General features: G+C 45.3%; 1 protein-coding gene across 1 annotated transcript in view; it reads left to right on the plus strand.

Annotated features, from left to right (window-relative positions):
* Positions 1-16578, plus strand: part of mgst2 (microsomal glutathione S-transferase 2) — a 49299-nt gene extending 32721 nt beyond the window's left edge. The window contains exons 4-5 of the mRNA XM_078241744.1: positions 8702-8783; positions 16298-16578. Of these exons, the coding sequence (XP_078097870.1) occupies positions 8702-8783; positions 16298-16433 (218 nt within the window). The 3' untranslated portion in view covers positions 16434-16578. The remainder of the gene's footprint in view (positions 1-8701; positions 8784-16297) is intronic.
* Positions 16579-25076: the final 8498 nt, after the last annotated feature.

A 25076-nucleotide genomic window follows, 5' to 3' on the forward strand; every position in this document is an offset into this window, starting at 1 on the left:
AGATGCTATTGAAATATGTGATGATTTTGGTTTTGAGGCAGGTGTTTTTCCTATTGGTGAAAGTTTATGCATGTAATTTCGATTCATAGAATCACTACAATGCAGAAGGTGACCATTTAGCCCATCAAGCCTGCACCATCGACAATCGCACCCAGGCCCTATCCCTCTAACCCCATGTATTTACCCTGCTAGCCCCCTGACACTAAGGGGCAATTTAGCATGGCCAATCCACCTGACCTGCACATCTTTGGACTTAATCCAGTATAAAATGCTCTATGCGCAGAATTCCACAGACTTTTACAGATGCTGCTCTCTTGGGATTCTTAATATTGTAAAAAAAACAGTCGCTGATTGCTTGAAATATGGCTTTCTATTTCCTTTTGTAAGAATGATCAAGCCAAGGAAAATTCCAGTAAAAAAGCTCATGCAGATCCGATGCACACATAACTTTCGTTACATTGCTGGCCAGTGAAGCTGTATTACCCCAGTTGGGATTCTCTGCTCCTCTGGAGGCCTACCTGTAATTTTGACCCTTTGCAAATTATAGTGGTCCTGTAATCAGTACAATTATATAGGATTACATAGAACATGTGGCACAGAAACGACCCTTTTAGCTCAACCAGTCCATGACGGTGTTTATGCTCTCCTCAAACCTCCTCCCATCTTTCCTCATTTAAATCTATCATCATAACTGGCTATTCCCTTCCCCTTCATGTCCCTATCCAGTTTCCCCTTCAATGCTCCTATATTTTCACTTCAAACCACTCCCTGTAGTACTGAGTTCCACATTCTTATCGCTCTTTAGGTGAAGAAACTTCTTCTGCATTTCCTATTGGATTTCTTGGTTGGATTTCTTGGTTTCTTACATTGATGGCCTGTAGTTATGCTCTTCTCCACAGAAACATTCTCCCTGTATCCACGCTATCAACATCTTTCATGACTTTAAAGACTTCTATTAGGCCAGCCCACAGCCTTTTTTCAAGAGAAAAGAGAACCAGCCTGTCAATCCTTTCCTAATACTCATTCCCAGTACCATCCACGTAAATCTTCTCTGCAACCTCTCCAACACATCTGTATCCTCTTTATAATATGGCGACAAGAGGTGCTCGCACTACTCAATGTGTGGTCTAGCCAATATTCAATACAGGTTTGGCATAACTTCCCTATCTTTCATCCAGACCGACCCCTCCAGAAATAAAGCCTTGTGTTGGTTTTTATTTATTTATTGCCTTTCTAACCTGCGGTGGTGATTAATTGTATTTGTACTCTGAGATCCTTGTCTCCCTCTACTCCACCTAGATTTGCACCTTCTGAATAAGTGATCTCCCTATTCTTGCTACCAAAATGTACTATTCCACCTTTCTCTGTGTTGAACTTCATTTGCAAATTATTTGCCCAGTTTGCAACTTCATTAATATCCTCCTGTAATTTGTTGCAGTCCTCAGTATTGACTAACCATGCCCCCTCCCGATTTGGTGTCATCTGCAAATTTAAATGTTATCTTTTTGATTCCAAAGTCCACATTGTCATTGCAAATTGTGAATAGCAGTGATCCCCGCACTGATCCTTGTGGAACACTGCTTCCCACCTCTGCAACTCTGAATAGCTACTCTCCACTCCCATTCTCCACTTTGGCTCGATGCCAAGTAGTAATCCACTTTGCCACTTCACTCCCCATTCTTATTCATTATGGAGCAGCTTATCGGAAGCCTTTAGAAAATTGCACCTGCTACATTACCATTGTCTACTGGTCCTGTTCCTCCTCAATAAATTCAACAAGATCGTTCAAGCAAGATTTTCCCTTTTGAAATTAATGCTGACTATTAATGATTGCATTTTTCATTCATAGATGTCCTTCTATCTCCGTTAGTAGGGATCCCATTATTTTCCTATCACTGTTGTTAAGCTAATTGGTCTATAATTTATTGGGCATGTTCAGTCCCCCTCTTAAACATAGAAATTGCCTTAGTCTTCTGGCATTACATATTTATATAATTAATTATTAAATATATGTAGTAATGCCTCTGCTCCTCCTTTTCTAATACCTGGATGCAATCCTTCTGGATTAGGGGCATTGTCATAAGTATCATAAGAACTAGGAGCAGGGGTAGGCAATTCAACCCCTCTAGCCTGCTTCGCCTTTCAATACAATCGTGGCTGATCTAATCTCGGCCTCATCTCCACTTTCCAGCCCATTCACCCTAACACTTCAAACCCTTACTAATTAAAAACCTGTCCGTCTCTTCCTTAAATTTACTCAAAGTCCCAGCATCCCACATGCACTGGGATAGTGAATTCTGTTATAATTCAGGTCAGAAAAGCCAAGTGTTTTCTGAAATCCGCCTGGATCGTAAGTTTTGCACTTTGAATTTGGCTAGGGTGAGCATGAGATATTTCACTTCAGATATGATTCAAGGGCGGCACGGTAGCACAGTGGTTAGCACTGCTGCTTCACAGCTCCAGGGATCCGGGTTCGATTCCCAACTCGGGTCACTGTCTGTGTGGAGTTTGCACATTCTCCTCGTGTCTGCGTGGGTTTCCTCCGGGTGCTCCGGTTTCCTCCCACAGTCCAAAGATGTGCGGGTTAGGTTGATTGGCCAGGTTAAAAAAAATTGCCCCTTAGAGTCCTGAGATGCGTAGGTTAGAGGGATTAGCAGGTAAATATGTGGGGGTAGGGCCTGGGTGGGATTGTGGTCGGTGCAGATTCGATGGGCCGAATGGCCTCCTTCTGCACTGTAGGGTTTCTATGATTCTATGAAGTGACCCACTAGGGAGCTTTTATCAAACAAAGTTTAGTTAAATATACAGTTAACATGTATAGAAAGAAAATTAGTAATAACTTTTACCAATTACAAACAATTAAAAAAATCATGATATAGTTTAACCCTTAATGAATGTAGGAAATGTTCCAATTAAACAAATTCCATAAACAACCCTTGCCACAGGTTTAGCACAGCAAAACGCGAATGCTTACGTGACATTGGAACCCAGTTCCCTGGGTGGAAAATTGAAACTCTAACTTCCCAGTCTTGTAACTTCTCGCACCCTCTCAGGATATGCACCCCGAACAGTTTGAAGTCAGAACAGTTTCCCAGAACACCAGGGAGGGAGAGACTCTAGGCAAGCCACCATCAACAGCAGACTTCCCACTCCAGGAAGGCCAGGAACCTTTCAGCTAACAGCAGAATCTCCAAAACCAGGGAAAGACAGAGAAACACTTCTTTTCAGCTTAATGTTCACCCCCTTCTAAACTAAAACTGAAAAATGAATCGTTAGATATTTTTCCTGGGTGGAACCACCTGACTTTGACTCGTTAATCAATCTTCCCTTTCACAATGCAAGATCATAAAAAATCCCAGAAATTACCTGAGGCCCCAGAATAAAAATAACAAAACCCCATTTAAGCCATTGAAGTAGCAATAATAGGACTTCTCCAGACAACCCGGCAAGAATGAAAACAAAACTGAAGCTGTGATAGCTGCAGAGAACATGATTTTAAAAAAAAATATTAAAGGTACATAAATGTCACAATTCCACAGACTCACAACCCCATCGAGAGAAATAATTTCTTCTCATTTCTATTTTAAATCTGCTACCCCTTGGTGACCCCTTGTTCTAGATTGCTCTACAAGAGGAAACATCCTCTCCACATCTACTTTGTCAATGCCCCTTATCATCTTGTACATCTCAATGAGATCCTCTCTCATTCTTCCAAACTCCAGTGAGTATAGACCTAAACTGCCCAATCTCTCTTCATAAGTCAAGCGGCTCATCTCTGGAATCAATCTAGTAAACCTCCTCTTAACCACCTCCAATACAATTGCATCCCTCCTCAAGCAAGGGGACCAAAACTGTATACAATATTCTAAGTGCTGTCTCACTAATGCTTTGTACAGTAGCAGCAACACTTCACTACTTTTATATTCTATTCCTTCAGCAATAAATGCCAAGATTCCATTTGCTTTCCTTATTACCTGCTGTACCTGCATAATTTTTGTGATTCATGTACAAGAACACCCAGATCCCTCTGCACCGAAGCACTACGAAGTTTCTCTCTGTTTAGATAATAATTTGCCTTGTATTTTTCCGACCAAAATGGATAACTTCACACTTACCCACGTTAAATTCCATCTGTCAAATTTTGCCCCATTCACTTAACCTATCCATATCCATTTGCAAATTTCTTATTTCATTATTGCAACTTACTATCCCGCCTTTTTTAGTGTCATCTGCAAATTTGGCTATGGTACCTACTATCTCCAAGTCCAAGACAATATAGATTGTAAATAGTTGGGGCCTGAGGACTGAATTCTGTGGCACCCACTAGTTACATCTTGCCAACCTGTGAAAGGCCCATTTATCCCAACTCTCTGCTTTCTGTTGGTTAGTCAATCCTCTATCCAATCTAACAAATTACCCATAATCCCATTTGAACTACCCTTGTGCATTAACCATTTATGTGGCACCTTATCAAACACCTTCTGGAAGTCCAGATATACTACATCTACAGGATCCCCATTATCAAACTTACTTATTACATCATTGAAGAACTCTAGCAAATTAGTCAAACATGATTTACCCTTCATAAAACCATGCTGACTCTGATGGATTGTATTATGACTTTCCAGATCTCCCGTTATTACTTCCTTTATAATGAACCCTAACAATTTCCCAAGGACAGATGTTCAACTAAGTGGCCTATAGTTTCCTATATTTTGCCTCCCTCTCTTTTTGAATGAGGGTGTTTTATTATTAAAATTTTTTTTATTATAAAATATATTAGTATTTTTCCATCCCACTGGAACCATTCCCGCATCCAGGGAATTTTGGAATATTGTAACCGATGGATCCACTATATCCAATGCCACTTCCTTTAAGACCCTAGGATGTAAGCCGTCAGGCCCTGGGGACTTGCCTGCCTCCAAGCTCAATAGTTTGCTCGGTACGTTTTCTCTATTGATGATGAAAGATCAGAATTCCTCTCTTTCTATAACCTCTGCATTTCCGGTTACTATTAAAATGGTACTCGTGTCCTCCGCCAGGAAAACTAAGGCAAAATATTGATTTAGTGTCTTGGCCATTTTTGCGTTCCCCACTATTAACTCCCCAGCCTCATCTTCCAAGAGACCAACATTCACTTTAGCTACTGTCTTCCTCTTTATATCCCTGCAACTATGTCTTAGTAATCACCACTAAATCATACCCATTTGTCTGCGCTGTTGACTCATTTATTTTATTTTGAATGCTTCTAGCGTTCAGATACAAAGCCTTTAAGTTCACTTTATTATCCAATGTCCCTCCTTTTGTACGAGTTCTTGCTGCAATGTGACTTTCATATGATCTGTCACTATGTTTGCTTTCTGTTGATACTCAGACTCTTCACTAACCCACATTCCTACATTCTTTAACTTTAACTTCCTAATTTTCTGTGCAACTGAACCCCTCACCCTCACTACTTAGTTTGAAGCCCTCTCTACTTCCCCAGTTATACGGTCTGTAAGAACACTGGTCCCAGCATGGTTCAGATGTAGGCCATCCAAACAGTGCAACCCTCAATTTCCCCACTACTGATGCCAATGTCCCACGAACCAAAATCCACTTCTCCCACATCAGCCACATATTCATCTCTCTAATTTTATGCACCCTATTCCAATTTGCACGCGGCTCAGGTAATAATCCAGCAATTATAACCTCAGAGGTTCTGTTCTTTAATTTAGTGCCTAACTCCTCAAACTGCCGACACAGAATCTCCTTCTTCGTTCTACCTATGTCATTGGTACCTTCATGGACCACAGCAACGGGATCCTCCCCTTTCCATCGCAAGTTCCTCTCCAGCCCAGAGCAGAGCTTTTTGAGTTTGATCAGGTTATTAAATAATCTGGTGAAACATAGAATCCCAGCAATGCAGAAGAAGACCATTCGGCCCATCGAGCCTGTATTAACAACAATCCCACCCAGGCCCTATCTCCGTAACCCCACGCACCCACCCTGTCCCCTGACACTAAGGGGCAATTTATCATGGTCAATCAACCTAATATCTTTGGACTGTGGTAGGAAACCGAAGCACTCGGAGGAAACCCATGCAGACACTGGGCGAATGTGCAAACTCCACACAGACAGTGACCCGAGACTGGAATTGAACTCGGATCCCTAGTGCTGTGAGGCAGCACCACTGTGCCACCATGCCGCCTACTCTTTTTATATTTTAAATGAACTTTTCTCCTTGCTCCTCTCAACTCAAAGCTTTGTCTACCTGTTTGATTTGCCTAGTGAATACCAAAGTGAAATAATTAATTATTTTTGCCATTTCTCTATATTTACCTGTGTTATTATTCTGTCTATCCCTTGATAGTTCTGTTCTTATGCCAGCCTGCCTTCCTTTGTTGATGTGCGTGTACAAGCTGGACTCTTACACTTTGAAGTTTTAGCAGGGGCATAGTGTACAAAGGCAAGGAGGTTGTGCTGAACTTATACCAACCATCAGTTAGACCTCAGCTGGAATTTTGTGTACAGTTCTGGGCGTCACAATATAGAAATGATGTGAATGCATTGGAGAGAATGCAGAAGAGTTTTACAAAAATAGTTGCAGTGATTGAGAAACTTCAGTTGTGAGGAGAGATTGGAGAGGTTAGGACTGTTCTCCTTGGAGAAAAGAAGGCTAAGAGGAGATTTGATAGAGATATTCAAAATCATGAGCGGGCTGGACAGAGTAGATGGGGAGAAACTGTTCCCGCTCGTAACAGGGTCAAGAACGAGAAGGCACAGATTTAAAGTGATTTGCAAAAGAAGCAAATGTGATGTGAGAAAAAACTTTTTCACACAGCGAGTGGTTCAGGCCTGGAATGCTCGGCCTGGGAATGTGGGGGAGGCAGATTCAATCGAGGCAGTCGAGAGTATTTGAATAGAAATGATCATCTAAAACTATGTGTAAAGATTACAGGGAGAAGGCAGGAAAATGGCACTAAGTCATAATGCTCATTTGGAGAACAGGTGCAGACAGAATGGGCCGAATGGCCTCCTTCTGCACTGTAACAATTCTGTGATTCTGTAATTGCGACCCGGTGATTTTCCAACGTAACAAATTCAGGGATGATCAGGTTGATTGGTGATTTTAACTTGATAATGTGAATGGTTTATCTCACCACGTGAGAATCTGTGGAATTCGCTACTCAAAGTGAGGTGGATGCTGGGACAGTGAGTAAATTTAAGGAGGAGTTAGACAGATTATTAATTGGTAATAGGTTGAAGGGTTATGGGGAGAAGGCAGGAAAATGAGGACGAGGAGCCTATCAGCCATGATCGAATGGCGGAGCAGACTCGATGGGCCGAATGGCCTAATTCTGCTCCTATATTTTATGAACCAGCTTGAGTCTGGGACAGGGCGTTATCCAGAATTGAAGTGAATTGTATCAGGCTGGTCATCCATGTACAACTTATCTCAAAAGACACTTTGCCAAACTATTTTAAAATCAGTGGGTGGAATATTCTGGTAGTTCTTGCCGGTGGAATCCTCTGGTCTCATCAATGGCAACGCTCCCCCCCCCCCCCCCCCCCCCCCGCATCCAACCTGGGTTCCCCAGTGGCAGAGGGTGTGGACAACGGAACCCCCCCCCCCGTTGGCAGGACCGGAAGATTCCATCGGTGACTCCACTGCCACAAAACATGCCATGGATGGGGGTAGGAAAAATCCCACCAATTACCTAGTTGAAACTGTTTTATTGCCAAGCAATGCAATTCAAATATGTACCCCATGGGCAGGATTTCCTGGCCCTTCTCACCAGCGGGATCTTTGGGTCCCACCGAAGTCGACTCCTCGTGGCAGGTTGCCCAGCGGCGGGGTAGGTGAGCCACATACAAGCCCATAGACTTCGGCAGGACTGGAAGATCCCATCAGCAGCCCGGCATATCCACCGTGGGAAACCCCACCACGGTGGCGGCAGAATATCTCCACGTGGAATTGTGCTTATTAACCTGTTGGTTCTTACACCTTTCCTCTGTAAAGGTATTGAACCTTGTTGGGGTTTTGCTCCATGGATCAGATGAAGACCAATTAAATAGCCATTCTTTATATAGAAACCTAAAATAAGAGTCTTTGCCGACTTTTTGAATGCAGAAGGGATCATGGTTTAGTCCAACCCAGTATTCCCCTTGGGTGGGGCTTTCCCATCCTGTCCGCCACGTGAATCGTAGTGGGCAGGGGGTGCACCAGGCAAAGGTCTGTTGACCTTGGGCAGGATTTTCCAGTCTTGGGGTGAATGTGGCTGGAAAATCCCACCCCTCGTGTCCATAAACAGTCATGTCAAAGCTAGTGTAACTGCACTATGATTAAGTGCTTAAATCTGAATGTATTTTGTTCGCCACCTCTCTCCCCACTGCCCTTCCACCATGAACCAGTGACTTGCACGGGGATTTTGGGGCTAATTATTGCACCTCCATCACTGCTATTGGAGATGTCTAGAAAATTTAATGCCATCACTTTAGTTTGTTCTCCGATTATCGAGGACTAAATATCATTGCTGCATTTCAATGAATATGTTCTCCAAAGTCTGAAAACTAATTAAAGTGGCTTCATTTTATGAAATAAACCCTGCATTTGATCTGGGCTCACTGTAACATTGATAAAATGTACCAAGATTTGTTTGATTTTAAATGGATGATTTTAATTACAAAAAGTTATACTTTCTGACTTTCCTTCACCCAGAGGTTGCCTCAGTCTTTGGTTGCGTCTATCTGTTTGGTCGCCACGTGTACTTTATTGGATATGCGGAGTCAACAAAGGGAAGGTATGAGCTTACGTTTTTTCTGGTGATTCTTTTCTCTCTCATGTTGTACATTCTCCCCTCTGGAAAGACAGATATGTAATTTGTTCCCAGGCTCCCATTGGTTGCCGTCCATTTGAAACTGTATGAAAAAGACCCAGGCAAACTCTGCCTGCAATATTATTTCCTCCCTATCTTGCGTGGTGAGCAGAGAGAGTGACTGGCTCCAATGAAATGGCTCTCCATGACTAGAAACCAGGTCCAAATTCCTGCACCACCCCAGTCCATTTGAGAACATAGAATTCCCTAAAGAATCCCTACAGTGCAGAAGGAGGCCATACAGCCCATCGACTCTGACAGAGTATCTTACCCAGGCCCTCTCCCCCACCCTATCCTCATAATCCCACAAGTTTACCGTGGCTAATACATTTAATCTTGACATCGTGGGACACTGAGGGGCAATTTAGCATGGCCAATCCACCTAATCTGCATATCTTTGGACTGTGGGAGGAAATTGGAGCACCCAGAGGAAACCCATGCAGACAGGGGGAGAATATGAAAACTCCACACGGTCACAAAAGGCCTGAATTGAGCCCGGGTCCCTGGCACAGTACATAACCACTCTGCTACCGTGCCACCCGTTCTGCTACTGTGCCGCCCGTAATGTGCTGCCCATGTGGAATATTGGCCTGGAAATTAGTCCACACAGCTCAGGGCCTAATATGGAAGGTAAGAGGCATGCGCCCATCTCCTGCTGGAAGTACGGCGCTTGCTATCTTGGACAAACAAACCTTTACCCTCACCAGCTCCACGAAGGAAGTGACAGCAAGGAGGTGAAGGTGGGAACTGCAGGCCCAACCCCACATTAAAAGATCTGATTGCCATTAGTGTAAAGAAGGAACTTGCATTTATATAGCACCTTTATGATCCAAGACGTCCCAAAGCATTTACAGGCAATTAAGTACTTATTGAAGTGTGGCCACTAAGCAGCTAATTAGGGTCCAACTCGCTCCTACTAATAGCAGTGAAATAAATGACTAGGTGATATGTTCTTGGTTGTTGGCTGAGGGATTAACATCGGCCAACACAAGGGGGGAAATCACATTCGCTTCACAGGGTACTATAGGATCTTTATGTCCATTTTAGAGGCCAGCCAGACTCTTGGCCTAGCATCATATCTGAAAGGCATCTCTGATAATACAGTACTCCCCCTGTGCTGCACCAGAGCACCAGTCTAGAATAGGTGCCCAAGCTTCTGAAGTGGGAGGTGAGCCCAGGACCTTCTGACTTATGGGGGAGAATGTTACCACTTCACCAAGGCTGATAGCTGGATTGAAGGATGATTGCTGCAGCCTGGTGCCTCACTGCAGTGACCATTTACTGTGTGCCCGACCAGAGGCTCCCTGCTGACTGGCATCATAGCCAAATTTGAAATTCCCACCTGATTGCCTCTCCATACACTTGCCAGCAGGAATCTCGAGTGTTAGGGAAAGGAAGCTGATCTTGGAAGATTTGGAGTAAGTACAAAGAAGGTTCACCAGGATGTTGCCTGGTCTCGAGGGCGTTGGCTATGAGGAGAGGTTGAATAAACCACGATTGTTTTCATTGGAAAGACGGAGGCTGAGGGGAGACCTGATAGGGGTCTACAAAATTATGAGAGGCATAGACAGTGTGGATAGTCAGAGGCTTTTTTCCAAAATGGAGGTGTTAGTTACAAAGGGGCACAAATTCAAGGTAAGAGTGGGAAAGTTTAAGGGAGATGTGTTTTCCACACAGAGTGGTGGATGCCTGGAACACGCTGCCAGAGGAGGTGGTGGAAGCAGGCACATTAGCAACATTTAAGAGCATCTGGATGGGTACATGAATAAGGAGGGAATAGAGGGATACAGACCGAGTAAGGGCAGAAGATTTTTTTTAGTTTAGTTAGGACATCATGATTGGCACAGGCTTGGAGGGCCGAAGGGCCTACTCCTGTGCTGTACTTTTCTCTGTTTTTCTTTGTCCTTTGGGTTTGTCAACTTTCCCTCTTTCCCTGCCTAGAAACAGTGGAGAGAGTTGACCCTGACAATATCTCTGGCTGAGTCCAGCTAACATGGAACCATAGACTTCCTACGGTGCAGAAGGAGGCCATCCAGCTCATCGAGTCTGCACCAACTCTCCGAAAGAGCATCCCACCCAAACCCTCTCCTCTGCCCTATCCACGTAACCCTGCGTATTTACCATTTACTTAATCCACACATCTTTAGACACTAAGGGGCAATTTACCATGACCAATCCATCTAACCTGCACATCTTTGGATTGTGGGAGCTGACCAGAGCACCTGGAGTAAACCCACGCAAACACTGGGAGAGCGTGCAAACTCCACAAGAGGCAATCATCCTAGGCCGCAATCGAACCTGGGTCCCTGGCAAGAAGAGGCAGCTGTGCTAATCACTAACAACTTAGACTACAATAAATGGGGGCGGCATGGTGGCACAGTAGTTAGCACTGGTGCCTCACAGCACCAGGGACCTCCGTTCGATTCCTGGCTTGGGTCACCATCTGTGTGGAGTCTTCCTGTGTCTACGTGGGTTTCCTCCCACAGTCCAAAATGATGTGCTGGTTAGGTGCATTGGCCATGCTAAATGCTCCCTCAGTGTACCCGGACAGGCGCTGGAGTGTGGCGACTGGGGCATTTTCAAAGTAATTTAATTGCAGTGGTAATGTAAGCTTACTTGTGACACCAGTGTGGTGAACCATAGATGGTTATCACTATGGGTACTTGTACATATGTTACTCTGCTTGCTGTTGGGGTTAGGGTTGGGGTGTTCCACCTGTTGGTATTGTTCTGTGGTACACTCCGGTTGGCTCCGCCTTCCTATAGGAGTATAAAGGTCACTGCACTTCCTAGTGACCCTTTAGTCTAGGATTGTATTGTTAAGCAGTACGCTCTATTCTTGTTGCTAATAAAAAGCCTTTATTTCCCGAGTACGATCGAGCATCTCGAGTGAATTAATCGCGCATCAATTTTATTAGCAACAATTTTGGTTAAAAAAAAAACACCATGGAGCAAATGTTAAAACCAGATCGACTTACCTTAGATCCGCGTGCCGCTGGAGCGTCGAACACTTTCGACCATTGGTTGAAGTGTTTTCAGGATTATATCAACGCCTCAACAGCAGTCCAAACTGACGCCGACAGATTGCGGGTCCTCCACGCAAGGGTAAGCGACACTGTGTATGCTACAATCCGTGATCCACAAGACTACAAAGAGGCCATCGAATTACTCAAGAAGCTGTACCATAAACCGCCAAACGAGATTCATGCTCGTCACCTACTAGCCACTCGACGGCGGCAGCCCGGCGAAACGACGGCACAGTACCTGCGCGAACTTCAGCAGCTAGCCAGAGCCTGTAATTGCAAGCCAGTGTCGGCCACCCAGTACACTAATGATCTGATCCGAGATGTGTTTGTGGCGGGAATCGGCTCATCCTATATTCGCCTGCGGCTGCTAGAGCAAGGTAGTTTGGACCTAGCTAAGACGGTGGAATTGGCTGATACGATGGAAACGGCCTCCAGAAGTCTTGAAACATACCCCACCGACCATGTGGGAACATCGTGGCAAGCACAGCCACCGACTCAACTCTACCCAGCGGCTCCGAGGAACTGCGCGATCGTGCTTTCAACCTCGGACCTGACGGTGGCGGCAGCTCCAGGAGGCCCACGGTGCTATTTCTGTGGATTGGCGAAGTACCCTCGTCAGCGATGTCCGGCCAGGATGGTATTTTGCTCCGATTGTGGGAAGAAAGGGCACTATGCTAAAGTGTGCCGAGCGAAACCACCTTTGAAGCCAAGCAGTGCTGCGTGTGACTCCCCAGGATCTGGCTCCTCGTCTCCAGCTTCGTCGATGTCTTCGAACACGTGTGAGCCACGGGCGCCGCCATTCCTGAGGATGACGACGCGAGACATGTGCAACCTGCGAGTGCCGCCACTTTCAACGCCATCAGCCACGTGCGATCCGTGGGCGCAGCCATTTTGGTCAGCACCGGCCGCAGACAACCAGCAGGGGTCCTCATCATCGATCACCTCAGCTGCCTGCAGTTGCACCCGGCATCCAACAGTGGCATCAATCATCCTGGACCAGGCAAAGCCTCACAGACTCGACAAGTCCATGATGGACATAGAGGTAAACGGACGCCTGACACATTGTCTGTTTGACAGCGGGAGCACGGAGAGTTTCATTCATCCCGATACCGTGAAACGGTGCGCTCTCTGCGTGCAAACTGTCAGGCAGACAATCTCTATGGCGCCGAGGTCCCGATCTGTTACCGTTCTTGGGAGCTGCGTGGTAACTCTAACGGTGCGGGGCACAGTTTATGAGAACTTCAGGCTCCTCATGTTACCACACCTTTGCGCTCCGGTACTCCTGGGGCTAGACTCTATGGTCCACCTGAAGAGTGTGATCCTGCAGTATGATGGGCCACTCCCTCCACTTTCAGTGGGAGAACAGCAGCCTCCAAATTGCCCAGCACGCTCCTCATGCAGTCTCTCGACCCTCAAAATTACCCCACCTTCTTTATTTGCAAATCTCGTGCCAGGCTGCAAACCCATCGCAACTAAGAGCAGGCGTTACAGCGCTGAGGATCGGATCTTTATTCGATCCGAGGTTCAGCGGCTCCTCAGGGAAGGGATCATCCAACCTAGCACTAGCCCATGGAGAGCACAAGTCGTGGTGGTCAAGACTGGAGACAAGACCCGGATGGTCATAGACTATAGTCAGACCATTAATAGGTACACGCAGCTGGACGCGTACCCTCTCCCGCGCATATCTGACATGGTCAACCAGATTGCGCAGTACCGGGTGTTCTCCACCATCGACTTGAAGTCAGCCTACCGCCAGCTCCCCATTCGCCCAGAGGACCGGAAATACACGGCCTTTGAGACGGATGGCCGTCTTTACCACTTCTTAAGGGTCCCTTTTGGTGTCACTAATGGAGTCTCGGTTTTCCAGCGTGAGATGGACCGAATGGTGGACCAAAACGGGCTACGGGCTACCTTCCCATACCTGGACAACGTCACTATCTGCGGCCATGATCAGCAGGACCACAACGCCAACCTCCTGAAGTTTTTACGCACTGCGTCTCGCCTGAATCTGACCTATAACAGGGAGAAGTGTGTGTTCAGCAAGCGCCGCCTAGCAATACTCGGATACGTGGTGGAAAACGGGGTCCTCGGCCCCGATCCAGACCGTATGCGTCCCCTCCTTGAACTTCTCCTACCCACTAGCGTCAAAGCACTGAGGAGATGCTTAGGCTTCTTCTCGTATTACGCACAGTGGGTTCCCAATTATGCGGACAAAGCCCGTCCGCTCATAAAATCTACCTCTTTTCCCCTGGCAGCAGAGGCTCGCTTAGCCTTTGAAGGGATAAAAGCTGACATCGCGAAAGCTACGATGCACGCTGTCGATGAGTCCATCCCCTGGCAGGTGGAGAGTGATGCATCTGATTTCGCCCTGGCTGCCACACTTAACCAGGCGGGCAGGCCCGTCGCCTTTTTCTCTCGCACCCTCCAAGGCCCTGAAATTCGGCACTCCTCTGTGGAAAAAGAGGCTCAGGCCATTGTGGAGGCCGTACGGCATTGGCGCCATTATTTGGCGGGAAAACGGTTTACCCTGCTCACGGACCAGAGGTCCGTGGCATTCATGTTCAATAACACGTTGAGGGGAAAAATCAAGAACGATAAAATCTTGAGGTGGAGAATCGAACTCTCCACCTACAACTATGATATCATGTATCGTCCGGGGAAGCTCAATGAGCCCTCAGATGCCCTGTCGCGTGGAACATGTGCCAGTGTGCAGGAGGACTGGCTACAGGCCCTCCACAATGATCTCTGCCATCCGGGGATCACTCGGCTCTTCCATTTTGTAAAGGCCCGGAACCTGCCCTACTCCATTGAGGATGTCAGGTCGATAACTCGAAGCTGCCAGGTATGTGCTGAATGCAAGCCGCACTTCTACCGACCTGACAGGGCACACCTCATTAAGGCCACTCGCCCTTTTGAATGACTGAGTGTTGATTTCAAGGGCCCCCTTCCTTCGACAGATCGGAATGTGTACTTCCGATGACGTGGTTGATGAGTACTCCCGATTCCCTTTTGCCATTCCCTGTTCTGACATGTCAGCTGCCACGGTCATCAAAGCCCTGTGGGATCTTTTTACCCTGTTCGGTTACCCCAGTTATATCCACAGTGATAGGGTTTCGTCGTTTATGAGCGACGACTTGAGGCAATACCTGCTCTCTAAAGGAATTGCCTCAAGTAGGACTACGAGTTACAACCCCAGGGGTAACGGGCAGGTCGAAAGAGAAAACGCTACAGTCTGGAAGGCTGTCTTACTGGCGTTAAGGTCTAGGGGTCTTCCAGTCTCCCGTTGGCAAGAGGTACTTTCTGATGCGCTCCATTCCATCCAGTCCCTCCTGTGTACGGCAAGCAACGCTACCCCACATGAGCGGATGTTTACCTTCCCTAGGAAGTCTTTCTCTGGGACCTCACTGCCGTCTTGGTTGACGTACTCAAGACCTGTCCTCCTGCGGTGGCATGTTAGGACCCGCAAGTCCGACCCTTTGGTTGAACAGGCCCACCTCCTCCACGCCAACCCTCAATATGCCTATATAGCATATCCTGACGGGCGAGAGGACACGGTCTCTATCCGAGATCTGGCGCCTGCAGGGGACCTGGAAACCCCCGCCGCTCCCGCACCCCTGGTTAGGGTTCCTTTGCCCATTCTCTCCCCTCCTGATACGGCGTGGGCAGAATCGGGACCGCCACTTAATCCTCTTACTCCCGTGTACAGCTTGCCTGAGTCCAGGAGATTGTCGCCACCTCGAGGTCCACCCGTCCGTGAGGAACTGGAGGAGTCACTGGACACCACCTTGGAGAGAGGGTCACCACGGTCACCAGAACCGGCGCTACCGCCAGTGCTGCGGAGGTCGCGGAGATGGTGCGGACCTCCGATACGACTGACATTGTGAATATATGGACAGTTCATACTTTTCTTTGCCCCACCGGCCTTTGTTTTTAAAGGAGAGGTGAATGTGGTGAACCATAGATGGTTACCACTATGAGTGCTGAACCATAGATGGTTATCACTATGGGTACTTGAACATATGTTACTCTGCTTGCTGTTGGGGTTAGGGTTGGGGTGTTCTACCTGTTGGTATTGTTCTGTGGTACACTCCGGTTGGCTCCGCCTTCCTATAGGAGTATAAAGGTCACTGCACTTCCTAGTGACCCTTTAGTCTAGGATTGTATTGTTAAGCAGTATGCTCTATTCTTCTTGCTAATAAAAGCCTTTATTTCCCGAGTACGATCGAGCATCTCGAGTGAATTAATCGCGCATCAACCAGTAAATAAACTTTAAGCTTTAAATGATAAACATCCTCCTGAGCCATTGTGAGTAGGAAGAGGAAAGCATGGACATTGATACATCAAGCATATTTTAAAGTAAATTGTAATTGGGTGATTTTATGATCTTTTTTAACATGTATGTTTCTGTTTTCAGGATTCCTGGATTTAAAATTGGCCTAGCGATGCTGTTCATACTGTTCATTCTGAGTTTCCTTGGGACCGCAAACTGCCTGATTGACAAATACTTTGATATCAACCTGATTAAAAAGATCAGCAAATTGTTTCCATAATGTTCGAACAGTTGATCAAAAAATGTAATGGATATGCTTTAAATATGATTAATCTGAAGATGTTATTGCATGATGCTCTGTGATTTTATAAATGTGACTTCAACATGGTTAAATAAAATCAGCATTTTTAAAATAAGTTCACTTATTTAATGTCACCTGAGTTTTTTTTTGAAAATTCATTGCAATGCACTGCATGCAAGATACACGGCTTTACTTTGTATCTATTTTTTGTTAGTTGCATTTTTGATGTGTTCAGGTAAATTAGCATCAACTTAATGCATTAAAATATTAGCTGTCCAAATAGACTCTGTTAGTATCAATATCTAAATTATTATCCCCAGAACATGGAGCCGAATTCATCATCTCTTAAAATTTTCCAATCCAAATATTTACTCACTGTTGCACACAATTTGCACCATCAATGTTGCCGAGTTTATAGGTGGGGTCTGATACCTTGAGTCCATTTGTTGTGTTCTGTGTTATGGCAAGTCCTAAAGCAAGTCTCATATGAGAGTTACATACCAAGGAAGAGTAACTGGAGAGGCTTCCTATTCCCTTCTTCCTGTGTCTTTTTTTACCTGGAGGGGACTTTCTAAAGGCTAAATATCTTAGTGCGGCACCCTGCACCATCAGATGCAAGTATCCCCATTGGACGTCAACCATTCAGAGCTCGTGCTTACGTCTCCACTCACCAGGAGTGGGGCTCAAAGAGAATACTATCACTGAGCCGCCAGTTATTCTGTCCAGATGAGAGTACCCTGTTGAATGTGACTCCAATATTTAGTGACTACTGTGGGTAGTGTGTACTCATCCATATACTGCAGGTAATGTGTGCACGTCTAAATAGTGTGTGTAGTATGTGCCCATCTATATACTGTGTGTAGTATGTACACGTCCACATACTGTGGGTAATGTGTACACGTCCATATACTGGGGGTAGTGTATGCACGTCTATATACTGTGGATACTGTGTGCACGTCTATATACTATGAGTAGTGTGTACATGTCCATATACTGCGGGTAATGTGTATACGTCCATATACTGTGGGTATTGTGTGCACATCTACATACTGTGGGTAGTGTATGCATGTCTATATACTGTGGATAGTGTGTGCACGTCTATATACTGTGAGTAGTGTGTACACGTCCATATACTGTGGGTAGTGTGTACACATCTATATACTGTGGGAAGGTTGTACACGTCCATATACTGTGGGTAGTGTATGCACATCTAAATACTGTGGATAGTGTGTGCACGTCCATACTGCGAGTAGTGTGTACTCGTCCATATACTGTGGGTAGTGCGTACACGTCTATATACTGTGGGTAGTGTATGCACGTCTATATACTGTGGATAGTGTGTGCACGTCTATATACTGTGGGTAGTGTGTACACGTCTATATACTGTGGATAGTGTGTGCACGTCTATATACTGTGGATAGTGTGTACACGTCCATCTACTGTGGGTAGTGTGTACACGTCCATATACTGTGGATAGTGTATACACATCCATTTGCTGTGGGTAATGTGTACACATCCATATACTGTGGGTAGCGTGTACACATCCATATACTGTGGGTAGTGTGTACACATCCATATACTGTGGGTAGTGTGTACACATCCATATACTGTGGGTAGTGTGTACACATCCATATGCTGTGGGTAGTGTGTACACGTCCATATATTGTGGGTGGTGTTCAGAAGAAATCTTACACTTGCTGAATAATTCAGTTTCTTCATTTGATGTGAATTTTCCAATACAGCTCATCCCTTCCATCCTGTATCTACTCACCAGGAAGCTTGTTTGAACGATCTTTCCCTTTTATTCTCATGTAGCTTTTCCAAGCATTAAACCTAAAATGACAGATTTTAGCATTGACTTTCTCATCTGAAGCCAGTAATAATTTTCTGAAGTCAGAGTCTCTGTAAGAACTTGACTTAAAGACCTTTCAAGTTGTCTGTAATATTTGAAATGTATGGCATGTTACAAATTCTAATAGTCTGTGAATCAATCACCAATCCAGAGATTCAGCGGGATTTTTATGGGTTTATAGAAATAATATGAAAACTGCTTTTGAAAATTGTAATGTTAAAGAGTGACAAGGATTAGAATCCAGTTGTAGGTTAGAGGTACCCCTATTCTTGTGACTGCTCAATCTAACTTGGGACCAGTGCCTCAGAAAAGAAGCCAGCAAAATCAAGGATCCCACACACCCCAAACATTCTCTTTTCCACCTTCTTCCGCCGGGAAAAAGGTACAAGAGTCTGAGGTCACGTACCAACCGACTCGAGAACAGCTTCTTCCCTCCTGCCATCAGACTTTTGAATTAACCTACCATATATTAAGCTGATCTTTCTCTACACCCTAGCTATGAATGTAACACTATATTCTGCCCCCTCTCCTTTCCTTCTCCCCGATGTCGTTTAAAGTTTATTTATTAGTGTCACGAGTAGGCTTACATTGACACTGCAGTGAAGTTACTGCGAAAATCCACTTGTTGCCACACTCCAGCCTCTGTACTCTACAAATGGTATGCTTTGTCTGTGCAGCATGGTATGGTGGCACAGTAGTTGGCTCTGCTGCCACAGAGCGCCAGGGACTCGGGTTCGATTCCTGGTTTGGGTCACTGTCTGTGCGGAGATTGTATGTTCTCCCCGTGTCTACGTGGGTTTCCTCCGGGTGGTCCAGTTTCCTCCCACAGTCCAAAAGACGTGCTGGTTAGGTGCATTGGCCATGCTAAATTCTCCCTCAGTGTACCCAAACAGGCGCCGGAGTGTGGCGACTAGGGGATTTTCACAGTAACTTCATTGCAGTGTTAATGTAAGCCTACCTGTGACAATAAAACATAAACTTAAACTAAACAATACTTTCCACTGTATCCCAATATCTGTGACAATAATAAATCAAATCAAATCAAGTTTTCTTCAAGTGGTGTTTCATATCAAACCTTTTCTCCCCTAAATGGAAGCAGAAGAATCAAAATGGTTTCTCTGTAGATTCAATTGGTAGAATTATACTCTTTAAAGATACATAGATTTCCCTCCACTTGTGAAGATGCTGGCTTCTGCTGGAGAGTTCTTTCTCCTGGGTCATACACTAATGTGCTGTCCTGTGAGAGTTCGCAATGTGATGGTTCTTTCTCTGCTGGGGTCAGGAGCTGCTGTTAATTTGCTTCTCTGCTGGGTTAGTGGTTGCTTTGTTCCTCCTCTCCCGGGGTCAGGTGCTGCTGTGCAGATCTTCCTCTGCCAGGCCACGGGATCATAGAATCCCTACAGTACATAAGGAGGCCATTTGGCCCATCAAGTCTGCACCGACCACAATCCCACCCAAGCCCTATTCCCGTAACCATCATTTACCCTGCTAATCCCCCGAACATTAGGGTCGATTTATCATGGCCAATCAACCTAACCCACACATCTTTGGACTGTGGAAGGAATCCGGAGCACCCAGAGGAAACCCATGCAGACACAGGGAGAATGTGCAGACTCCACACAGACAGTGACCTAAGGCAGGAATTGAACCCGGGTCCCTGGTGCTGTGAGGCAGCAGTGCCGCCGTGGTGGTGTGATGTTCCTGATCAACCCACGCACAGTACATGATTTTGATTTTTGAAGTTTACAAGTAACCACACACGTGTGTGTGTGTGTGTGTATGTGTGTGTTGGAATGAACCAATGGTTGTGAGAATTATTTTGAAATGAGCTAATAGGAAATGACATCTTAAACTGTGTTTTTGTCAATGACTTTATTGTAGTTTTCCTGATATTCCACAGTGAGGATATTTGTTCAATCTTAATCCTGGCATTTTGAAGTAAAGACATTTACTGAATGAATTTGCCTTACTTGAAAAATTGTTTTATAATAATTAACTTTGAATATTGGGGCTAAAATCATGGTGATGTCACCAGGGTCATGGGTTATATGGATTAGTTACAACTATAAATTCAATTTTGTGTTCGCTCAATCCTGGTACGGCACTCTTCCAATATCTCTCATGTGGTCATTCTTACTGTGTGTGTAGTTCAAGATGGTAACTTTTAAAAATTCATTCGTGGGACATGGGCGTCGCTGGCTGGCCAGCATTATTGCCCATCCCTAGTTACCCTTGAGAAGGTGGTGGTGAGCTGCCTTCTTGAATCGCTGCAGTCCACATGCTGTGGGTTGACCCACAATGCCGTTAGGGAGGGAATTCCAGGGTTTTGACCCAGTGACTGTGAAGGAATGGCGATATATTTTCAAGTCAGGATGGTGAGTGGCTTGGAGGAGAACTTGCAGGTGGTGGTGTTCTCATGTGTCTGCTGCCTTTGTCCTTCTAGACGGAATTGGTCATGGGTTTGGAAGGTGCTGTCTAAGGATCTTTGCTGAATTGCAGCAGTGCATCTTGTAGATAGTACACACTGCTGCTACTGAGCATTGACAGTGGAGGGAGTGGATGTGGTGCCAATCAAGTGGGCTGCTTTGTCCTAGATGCTGTCAAGCCATCTATAGGTTCAAAAACAGAAAATGCTGGAAAACTTCAGTAGGTTTGACAGTACCTTTGGAGAGAGAACAGAACTGACCTTTCAAGTCTGGGTGAATCTTTGTCAGAACCGAAAAGAACTGGAAATAGGATGAAATTTATACTGTTGTGTGGGTGGGGGTGGTGGAGCTGGGGTGGAGCAGTAGGGGTTGGTAGAGGGCCAGCGTAAATTGAAGGCTAGGGAGAGATTGACAAAGATGTCATGGTCAAAAAGACAAAGGAATTTAAATGGTGGTGATGATGGCTAAGGAAGGTGCTGATCGCGGCACAGTAAGAGATCAGAATGTGTTAACGGCAGAACAAAGGTAAGAAGCGTGTCAAAGAAACAGGTAAAAGATGGCCCTCGTGGGGTTGGGGGAGGGGAGATGGTGGTAAAGGAAAAAAAGTTGGAAAGCAAGATTAAATAGGGGGATCAATGGAAGAAATGAAAATAAATTGATTGAAATAAAAGTGGGGTGAAGGTGGAGGAGAGAGTTCACAGTCTGAAGTTGTTGAACTCAATGTTAAATCCGGAAGGCTAATCGGAAGATGAGGCATTGGGCTTCATTGTGTGACAATTCTGTGCCTTTAAGAAATGTATTTGTGTCATGTTCCTTGTGCAGGATATTGTTAGCAGTCAGTTCTATTCCCCTGGTGTTGCTTTGTCTTTTACCGACAGCCCATGTTGGTACTGCAGAGGCATAATTGATCCTAATTGTTAAAGTGTTTGTTTTAATCTGGGCTAATGCGGTTCTGTTATTTTAGTGTTTTCCCCTGGGGTTTTCAGAGTGGGGCTTGATTAGGTTGATTGACAGGAAAAATCATATGACTGGGCAGGACTAAGCTTACACAGATTGGACAGATGCTGCTGGGAATTGTTAGAGATAGCTCTCTGTGTGTCTCTGCCTTCCTCTGGATTTGGAGACTGGGAACTGCCAGAATATCTCCTTCTCTGAAGTTCTGCTTTTAAGGATAGATCTTTCTCTGGAGGCAGATGTATGAGAGTCAGAAGACAGATGTCTTTCTGTATCTCTGTCCAGAGGGTTAAAAGGCTGGAAATCTAGCATCGACGTGAACCTATATGGTTTTGTTGTGCTTACTGATTTTTAATAGGGATGTACGTCTGTGGGGATTAAGCTTAAATTGGAACTCTAGAGATAGCTAGCTGTTAAGAATCATAACTTATCAAGTTTAAGTACTGCAATTGGTAAAAGTTATGCTAATTCTTTTTATTATATTTTGACTTTTTAAAAAAAAATTTAAAAATAAAATCTACCCAGTGGGTCAATCGAAACACCCTTGGAGCAGAACACCTGATGCTCGCACCATGCTAAAATCAGAGAAAGCTGGGGTTTAGACTAACTTCATAATATACCTTGGAGTTTCTGATCTGGTCCCTAACAACTGGAACATTGCAGCAGACCAAGAATGGACATGTAGACATGACAGCAAGATGGTGTGTTGAAATGGCCAGTGACAGGAAGGTGTGTGTCCTGACTGTGGACGGACCAAAGGTCTCCTAGTCTGCATTTGGTCTCTCCATTGTAGAGTCGGTTGCAGTAATGCAGTGGACAGCATCCCTGATTCTGAACCAGAGGCTCTGGATTCGAGTTCCACCCCAAGACTTGATGGCCAGGGATGGTACGTTCATAATATGGCCAAACTGCTTGAGTGTCAACCTGCAAAATCCTTCCAACATGCCAATGGCTGGCGGTAAGAGTGGGAGAGACTCCTATTCAGCCATGTTTGATGTGGAGTGGCGCCCCTCAAGCTATAAGCCTCTGGCGACAGACTAATGACCTGTCCCAGCAATAACTAGCTATGGAAACAAACAAAAATCTGCCTGCGTGCATCACTGAGGTGCAGGAAGAGAATTGGAATTGGAATCAGTCCCAAGTAACAATGTTTACCCTCCCTGTTATTACAGTGGGCTCAACAAAAGGTGCATGTTATGCAGAGCAAATTGGCATTTTAAATTGTGTGTCAAACTCATTGGTCCAATAAATCCTGGTCCTGAAATTATCATGTCGATTGAAGACAGCATCCGCCCACCAATTTATAGCAACAGAATTACTCCAGAAGGTGATGAGGCAGCACAGGACACGATCTCATGATTAGAGCCAGGTTATTCACGAGCAAAGTCATGAAGCAGTTATTCACACAGGGTAAAGGAAGCCTGGAATTTTCTTTCCCCTAAAACTCCATATCTGGAATTAAGAAACTGATGACCATGAAACCATAATCGACTATCAAAAAGACCCATCTGGTTCACTAATGTCCTTTAAGGAAGGAAATAGAAATATAGAAGATAGGAGCAGGATGAGGCCATTTGGCCTTTCCAGCGTGCTCTGCTATTCATCATGATCATGGCTGACTGTCCAACTCAATAGCCTAATCCTGCTTTCTCCCCATAACCTTTGATCCCATTCGCTCCAAGTGCTATATCTATCTGCGCCTTGAATACATTCAATGTTTTGGCATCAACTACTTCCTGTGGTAATGAATTCCACAGACCCACCACTATTTGGGTGAAGAAATGTCTCCTCATCTCTGTCTTATATGGTCTACCCCGAATCCTCAGACTGTGACCCCTGGTTCTGGACTCCCCCACCATCGGGAACATCCTCCCTGCATCTACCCTGTCAAGTCCTGTTAGAATTTTATAAGTCTCTATGAGATCCCCCCTCATTCATCTGAACTCCAGCAAAAACAATCCTAATCTCGTCAATCTCTCCTCATACATCAGTTCCGCCATCCCCGGAATCAGACTGGTAAACCTTCGCTGCACTCCCTCGAGAGCAAGAACAGGCAAGTCATGGGGGTTACAGATGGTGTGACATGAACCCAAGATCCCGGTTGAGGCTGTCCTCGTGTGCGGGACTTGGCTATCAGTTTCTGCTCAGCGACTCTGCGCTGTCGTGTGTCATGAAGGCCGCCTTGGAGAACGCTTACCCGAAGATCAGAGGCCGAATGCCGTGACCGCTGAAGTGTTCCCCAACAGGAAGAGAACACTCTTGCCTGGTGATTGTCGAGCGGCCTTCTTGACAGAAGCCAGAGGGTGGTTGTAGAGAGTTGTTTTTCAAACTGGAGGCCTGTGACCAGCGGTGTGCCTCAGGGATCAGTGCTGGATCCACTATTATTTGTCATTTATATTAATGATTTGGATGAGAATATCGGAGGCATGGTTAGTAAGTTTGCAGATGACACTAAGATTGATGGCACAGTGGACAGTAAAGAAAGTTATTTCCGATTGCAACGGGATCTTGATCAATTGGGCCAGTGGGCTGACGAATGGCAGATGGAGTTTAATTTAGACAAATGCGCGGTGATGCATTTTGGTAGATTGAACCAGCGCAGGACTTACTCAGTTAATGGTAGGGCATTGGGGAGAGTTACAGAACAAAGAGATCTAGGGGTACATGTTCATAGCTCCTTGAAAGTGGAGTCACAAGTGGACAGAGTGGTGAAGAAGGCATTTGGCATGCTTGGTTTCATCGATCAGAACATTGAATACAGGAGTTGGGATGTCTTGTTGAAGTTGTACAAGACATTGGTAAGGCCACACTTGGAATACTGTGTGGAATTCTGGTCACCCTATTATAGAAAGGATACTATTAAATAGAAAGAGTGCAGAAAAGATTTACTAGGATGCTACCGGGACTTGGTGGATTGAGTTATAAGGAGAGGCTGGATAGACTGAGACTTTTTTCTCTGGAGCGTAGGAGACTGAGGGGTGATCTTATAGAGGTCTATAAAATAATGAGGGGCACAGATCAGCTAGATAGTCAATATCTTTTCCCAAAGGTAGGGGAGTCTAAAACTAGAGGGCATAGGTTTAAGGTGAGAGGGGAGAGATACAAAAGTGTTCAGAGGGGCAATTTTTTCACACAGAGGATGGTGAGTGTCTGGAACAAGCTGCCAGAGGTATAGAATCATTGAAACCCTACAGTGCAGAAAGGAGCCATTTGGCCCATCGAGTCTGCACCAACCACAATCCCACCGAGGCCCTACCCCCATATCCCTAGGTAGTAGTAGAGGCGGGTACAATTTTGTCTTTTAAAAAGCATTCAGATAGTTACATGGGTACGAGGGTATAGAGGGATATGGGCGAAATACAGGCAATTTGGATTAGCTTAGAGGTTTAA

The sequence above is a fragment of the Mustelus asterias genome, chromosome 1 (assembly GCF_964213995.1).
Source record: "Mustelus asterias chromosome 1, sMusAst1.hap1.1, whole genome shotgun sequence".
NCBI classification, from domain to species: domain Eukaryota; kingdom Metazoa; phylum Chordata; class Chondrichthyes; order Carcharhiniformes; family Triakidae; genus Mustelus; species Mustelus asterias.